The sequence below is a fragment of the Salvia miltiorrhiza genome, chromosome 4, assembly GCF_028751815.1.
Source record: "Salvia miltiorrhiza cultivar Shanhuang (shh) chromosome 4, IMPLAD_Smil_shh, whole genome shotgun sequence".
Taxonomy (NCBI): Eukaryota; Viridiplantae; Streptophyta; class Magnoliopsida; order Lamiales; family Lamiaceae; genus Salvia; species Salvia miltiorrhiza.
Window position 1 is genome coordinate 48,631,421 of NC_080390.1, and position 7,020 is coordinate 48,638,440.

The following is a 7,020-nucleotide window of genomic DNA, read 5'->3' on the forward strand; positions in this document are numbered from 1 at the left end:
CGATTAATGAGATCCATGAATACCGCCGGTGCATTGGTTAGACCAAATGGCATGACTATGAATTCATAGTGGCCATATCTCGTTCGGAAAGCGGTCTTGGGTACATCCTCTGGTCTGATCTTCAGCTGGTGGTACCCTGATCTTAAGTCTATTTTGGAGAACACACTGGCTCCCTTGAGTTGGTCAAACAAATCATCTATCCTCGGGAGAGGGTATTTGTTTTTGAGTGTCAGTTTGTTCAACTCTCGATAATCAATGCACATTCTCATGGCTCCATCTTTCTTCTTGACGAAGAGTACAGGCGCTCCCCAAGGTGAGACACTAGGTCTGATGAAACCTAAGTCCAAAAGTTCTTGTAGTTGGACCTTCAATTCTTGGAATTCCTTTGGGGCCATCCTGTATGGTGCCTTTGATACTGGGGCTGATCCAAGTTCTAGGTCAATGGTGAAATCTAGTTGCCTATCTGGGGGTAGTCCTGGCAACGTTTCTGGAAAAACATCCAGAAAATCTCGTACTATTGGCACATCTTCCACCCTCTTGTTGCTACCAGCTTCCCCGTTTAGGTAGACGAGATAAGCTGTGCTTCCTTCCTTCATCATCTCCTTTCTGGCTTGTAGTGCGGATATCACTGGTACTCTCTTCTTCATACCGATGCCGTGAAATTCCGTTGGTTCTTTTCCGGGTGGTCGAAGGGAAATCTTTCGTTCACTACAAAGGATGGTGGCGTAATTCTCGGCTAACCAGTCCATTCCTAAGATCATATCTACATCCCACATAAGCAGAATATTAAGATTGTTTGCTACCATCTTAAGTTTTCCCATTTCAAATTCTACGTTCGAACAAACATGAGTGGTAGTAGATCTTCCTCCTGAGGGTGTAGTGATTCTTAAGGCACACTTAGCTCGTTCTGATTCGATTTCTAAGGTATCTACGCAAGGGGCTGAGATAAAAGAATGCGAAGCACCAGTATCGAATAGAATCATAATGGAAAAACCATTAAGCTTGCCCATACCTGCCAGGTTTCCCTGGTTTTTCTCGGGCTGGTTTTGGGTGATAGCAAAGGCTCTTGCCTGCTGCGGCGGTTGTTGCAGTTGTTTCTGTTGCTGCCGGCGCTGTTGGTGCTGGTGTGGCTGTTGTTGGCGGGGCTGCTGTTGCCCTGGAACTGCTCGGAGGGGTTGGGCATAAGTGGCCCTAATTGCAGCGCCCTGCTGTCTGTTGGGGCACTGAGAGGAGTAGTGACCCTTCTGGCCACATGTGTAGCAACCGTCAGTTCCAGCCCTACAAACACCACGATGTGGTTTGTTGCATTTTGGAGAAGGGGGTACTTTATTCTGTCTTTGGTTGCCTCCGGTCGGGGCAGGACCCTTTTGCTTCCCTTGTCCTTGTGGCTGAAATTGTCCAAACGGCGCACTCCCTTGCCATGACGGCGCACCTCCTTGCCAGGACGGCGCACCTCCTTGCCATGGCTTCTTATTAGTTGGGTTCTCACTCCCTCCTTGATTGTTCCAGTTGCGCTTCCCCTTGAAGTTCTGAGGACGTACAGGTAGGTTGGCTGGCGCTGAAGTTTGTGGCGGAGCCAACCTTTCCACTGGCATCGCAGCTTCGACGTCCAGTGCCCTGTTCAGGGACTCGGTGTAGGAGAGTCCACCATGACTAGCTAGGGTCATCCTAATTTCGTGCCTCATACCGGCACAAAATTTCTCCGCATCTTCTCATCAGTGTCCACCTGCTGTGGAGCATAACGTGATAGATCACAGAATTCCCTATCGTATTCCGTCACTGTCCTCTTCCCTTGCCTCAGGTTGTAGAACTCAGTCTCTTTCTTCTTCCTGTAGCTTTTGGGAATATACTTATCGTATAACCCAGTCTTAAAGCTTTCCCATGTGTAGGCTGCCCATTGCTCGGGAGTCAGTGTCTTTCGGAAGGCTTCCCACCAAAAGTCAGCCGCTCCCGTTAGCTGGAAAGACACGCACGAGAGTCGTTCCTCTTCCGTGCAGCGAAGAAAAGTGAAGATGCGCTCCAATGCGCGTACCCAAGCCTCAGCTTCGGCTGGGTCGCCCATTCCATTGAATGTGGGCGTATTCTGTCGGAGGAAGAGTTCCTCAATCCTTCTAGCAGGGGGTGGAGGGGGTGGGGTTGGTTCCCTGTCGTTTTGTGGTACCTCTAGTACATCATCTTGATTTCTATCATTGTTAGCATTTCTTCTAGCGGTGCGACCTCGTCTAGGCGGCATACTGCAATCTGCGAAGCACCTATTTTAGCACATTCTATACGGAAGTCTCTAAGGCCATTTATAAAGAACTGCTGGCACGCACAAGTTGCAAAGTCATAGATACTATATCGTGAATTGACTTGTGGAGAAAATAAAAACCCGTAGGGTAACATATAACATATGCTAAATTGTCTCGAAACCCATACTAGGGTCAAAAATGCATATCATAGAAATCTTGCCTCATTGAGGACTTTTGCATCAATAAAAAGTTTCTATACTAACGTCGACATCAAATATAAAGAGTCATGGGGTTACAAAACATCGGAACGAATTCATAGTTTCCGAAAAAACATCCCTAGCTAAGACTATTAAATATGTGATCCTAAAACGCGGTACGGCTGTTCCTAGGCGATGGCAAAAGGTAGATAAGCGGGTCCTCCTCGGGGTCTTCTTCTGGGTCCTCCTCCTCATCCTCGTTGGGCAACGGGGTCTCTCCCTGACCCTCGCCCGTCTCTCGTATGATCTGGGCCGTGCGGAAGATGTCGTCCGCAATCTCGTGGATCGGGTCATTCCCGGTGTGGATCCTAGCCGTGGCACGAGGCTCAGTCGGGGCTGGAGGTGGCAACGGCCTAGGGCGAATAATCCTCCTTGTCGCGCCACATGGTGCCGTATCCTCCTCCTGCATAGAAGCCTTGCCCCTTTCTAGGAACTTCCTCGTGTTGGCCATGGCCCTGTCAGCGTCGGCCATTGCGGCTGCGAGTCTCGCTTCTGCCACGGACATCGAAGGTGGTGGTGGAGTAGTTTCCCGGAGAGCTGAGTCGGGAGGTGACGGGAAATCTCTACGAGCTCTTGGACGAGAGGGGCCTGCCTCGTCGTCGTGTCTACCTCGGCGCCCTAGAACTGAGGTACGCGGTGGAGGGTCTTGTAGCAAGGCCATTTGGGGCTCAGGTGCATCGGCGAGTATCTCGGCGGGTAGAGGCGTCCCTACCTGCACGTAGTCTCCTGGGAGAACATAGGGCCCTAGAGGGGCGCTGCCCCACAAGGTGAAGCAGGCCTGAAGCTCCGCTACGAAGCTAGGAAAGTCTCCCACTAGGTCGTGGTAGTTCTCCCGTGGGAAGATATAGTAGGATGAAATCTGCTTAGCCCATCCCTGCCACTCAGAGGGTAACAGCAGGATCAATCTCTGGATGCCGTCGTACCCTGACACACCGTACACACTCGCCTCGACCCAATGTCGATGGAAACCGGCGAGGAACTGCCCGAGGTTATCCCCGTGACATGGGGCATAGGTGCGGTAGGACCGCTCGACTTCCTCTGAACTAGCCCACGAGGGTAAAGGTCGTCGTCGTGTGTAGACAGTTCTCGCCATCTAACGAAAGAAAGGAAAAATCTATCGTCAACTCACAGTAAAACGCGGCATGCCACTTAAATCGGTAAGGTTCTAAACGTCTATACTGGGTCATCAAAAATCGATTCGAAGATCATAACTCGTAAAATCTAGACATCACAACATCATCTAAATCTAGCTTTCAGGTACCTGTCATAGGGGTGATCTAAATCAAATTCTTAAGCACAAAATCATAACTTGTATTAAAGAGGTCCAGACTTTGACAATCAAAAAGTTCTAGTGTTGTCGTCTACTGATCTTAAAGCTTATCATGTGGTGATGATGTACTATTCTAGGTGCCATCGTGAAGTGAGTATATATCTATCTTAAGAGTTCTAAGTTCTCGTGATTCAAACAACAATCATACTTATTCATGTTTCACGCATTTTAAGAAATCAACTAAAACTTGAAAGTACTTACCATAAACAAACGTCGATTGAGCGTGTCGAGATGTAGTGCCAAGCTTTTGTCGACTAGTTCATGAGCATGTTGACTTACTTAATCTAGACTCGACTTAGAAAGAATGACTAGTGATCAGAGCAGAAGAAGGTTGCTCTGATACCACTCTGTCGCGGCCGCGCCCGCTAAGGATAGCGGGTTCGGGGAAATCGCGACGAAGGGGAGGGGATTTAGGAGCGGGATTAGAAAGGGGCATATCTAACCTTTTGATGACTCAACATTATATAAGACAACGATTTAAGAACAACAGATATTGATGGAGGTCAAAGGGGAAACATAACATTACCCAAACGGGTATTTGAGGACATTGTTGAATAGTACATTATTATTTGACGAATATCATGATAACTAGCAAATCAGTGTATGCAGCGGAATAACAACAACTCGGGCATATGTATGAAGACATATACCCTGCTCTGATGTACTCGTCCTAGCTCGACAAAAGCTCCGCTTGCACACCACATTCCCGATCATCGCTCAACCTGCACATTTAGAAATACATGCAGGGCTAAGTACGAAGGTACTTAGTGGACACATGCCGAAAAATATACATACATACATACATTTTATTGTCAAGCCTTCCAACAGTAGTAAGATACGAGGGTTTTTTTTTAAAGACTCGTATTTACCAAAATATCATTTCTTCCGTAAATATCCCGGGCAAGCATTTTAACATCATTAATCACCATATCAGTAACTCGTGCCGAGAGGTAGGCCTCCCTCTACGGACACTGTGATCGGCCAACCCGCTAGATGACTCACGATCACAAGGGTGTACACTAATTCCGAAGGGATTTGCGGTCCCATCCAGAATCCGAATTCGATTAGCATCAGATAGGTAATTAACAACAAAACATAAAGCATTTAGGCATTGACAATATCATTCAAAAATCTTAAGCATAAAATTGTAACAGTTCTATAATATGGTTTTAGTTTATACGTAAGAAAGCCTCACCTGGTAGTGGTGACTCACGTCTAAGCCTTAAACTCTTTGCGTTCAACCTTAATTGAAAAGAATAACGCAAGGTCTTAGACCGTGGAAAAACTAACATATATGAGGATGCGTAATGTAATTATGCATGGCTCATATTCTTTTTATTAGACTAAGGTGATACTAAGGGAAATCTTATCTCTAGTCCTTGTTATTAAAGCAATTAAACCAACTAGGTTTCGTCTCGTGAGATCTAGTAATTACTATATTGATTTGCTCTCTTAAGGGTGTTCTAATCGCTAATTTAATAATAAACTCCCTTCGTGAGTAAAGGAAAAGAAATGAAGCTCAAACACCCTAAGTTCTTTCTCTCTCTATCTCACGTCTGCTCTGCCTCACTGTTCTCTGTTCTGGAAAGTCAGCTCTGGCTTTTAGGTCAGCTCTGGCGAGTTTAGCTCGGGAAGTCAGCTCTGGCCTCTGAAGGTCAGCTCTGGCGATTTACTCGGAAAGTCAGCTCTGGCCTCCGGAAGTCAGCTCTGGCGATTTAGCTCTGGAAAGTCAGCTCTGGCCTCCGAAAGTCAGCTCTGGCGATTTGCTCGGAAAGTCAGCTCTGGCCTCCGTGAGTCAGCTCTGGTGATTTAGCCCTGGAAAGTCAGCTCTGGCGAGTTGGCTCTGGAAGGTCAGCTCTGGCCTCCGAAAGTCAGCTCTGGTGACTTAGCTCTGGAACGTCAGCTCTGGCTTCTAAAGTCAGCTCTGGCGTGTTGGCTCTGGAAAGTCAGCTCTGGCCTCCGAAAGTCAGCTCTGGCGATTTGCTCGGGAAGTCAGCTCTGGCCTCCGTGAGTCAGCTCTGGTGATTTAGCCCTGGAAAGTCAGCTCTGGCGAGTTGGCTCTGGAAGGTCAGCTCTGGCCTCCGAAAGTCAGCTCTGGTGACTTAGTGTTTAGCCCTATTTTTTGATGAATTTGTGGGTGTTTACATCTTATATTGACTTTTATTTTGGTCTCTTTCACTCAAGAGTTGATTGATTTGAGCTGTTGTGCTAATTTTGTTGTCTCAGGATTTTATGCTCAAATTGATTGATATGTGGACAAAAATAAAGTCAGGATTTAGTTGAATGGTCTGAAGAAGAATCGAAGTTCATCTCGATACGAGTTCGTAGGCAAAAACGGATCTAAAATCCGACTTGAAACGAGGGAGAACGGACCAAAACAAAAACGCTGCGCATTGCAGTGGCCGGCGCCCGCCGTGTCCATTCTGCGAAGGGCATAGGCGGCGGCGCCGCCGGGCGGCGGCCGCCGCCCGGGCGGCCATGGCCGCCTGCGCGGTCTGCCAGTTACGTTTTTGAGGGTTTAAAACCCATTTTTTAGGGTTTTGGGCGCCCATTCTCGACCCATCCAGCCTCCAACTGTATTTTCACTTTATTTTCTTAGAGTTTTGGTAGGGAGAAACACATTAGAAACTCTCGGATTACGCTAGATCGTCGTTTCCTTTAATCAATTGTAAGTTCTATCTATTGATTAACCGAATTCTATAAGCTTTCTTGGGAGTTCTTTTCCTAGATAATTGAACACGTTTACTTCATGATATTTAGTATTGATTTATGCTTTGTTAATCTTATTGCCTAGTTAGTTTAGTTAGATCGTTGGTTGATTTGTTTCCGTAATTCTCCGTTGAATTTGTGTTGCTTTTCTTTACAAGTTCTTTAGGATTAATGATGGCTAATGCTTTCCCTTAGTTGAATGCTTGTTCTTTTATCTCGCCTAGATAATCGTTGCCTATGGTTGTTGATTTTATTATTGCTTTCTTGATTGCTAGTTTAGAACCCTAGGTTATTGGCTTTCCTGCGTTCTTAATCTGCTTCCTATCTTTCGCCTAGATAGATTTATATGCTTTCTGTTGATTCTGCATTAGATAATTTACAAGCTTTATTTAATTACGCCTAGATTTAAAGAGAGAGTGTCAGACCCAATCTACCCGATTAGAGTGTTTAGGTTTCCTTTCTGTTTCCTGTGAGTAGCACAATTGAAGCCCTG

General features: G+C 46.4%; 1 protein-coding gene across 1 annotated transcript; it reads right to left on the reverse strand.

Moving 5' to 3' along the window:
• Nucleotides 1-757: 757 nt before the first annotated feature.
• LOC131023543 (uncharacterized) lies at nucleotides 758-2,062 on the reverse strand. Its single transcript, XM_057953089.1, has 3 exons — nucleotides 1,727-2,062; nucleotides 1,071-1,529; nucleotides 758-763 (listed from the first exon to the last, which is right to left on the reverse strand). Exons 1-3 carry the CDS (start codon nucleotides 2,060-2,062, stop codon nucleotides 758-760), a joined length of 801 nt encoding a protein of 266 aa, XP_057809072.1.
• Nucleotides 2,063-7,020: the final 4,958 nt, after the last annotated feature.

Excerpts from the sequence above, each read along its gene's own strand:
- LOC131023543 (XM_057953089.1), bottom strand. The coding sequence starts at position 2,062 with ATGGGCGACCCAGCCGAAGCTGAGGCTTGGGTACGCGCATTGGAGCGC. Across the intron at positions 1,530-1,726 it reads CACGTTATGCTCCACAGCAG|AACTTCAAGGGGAAGCGCAA; the intron begins GTGGACACTGAT and ends GTACGTCCTCAG.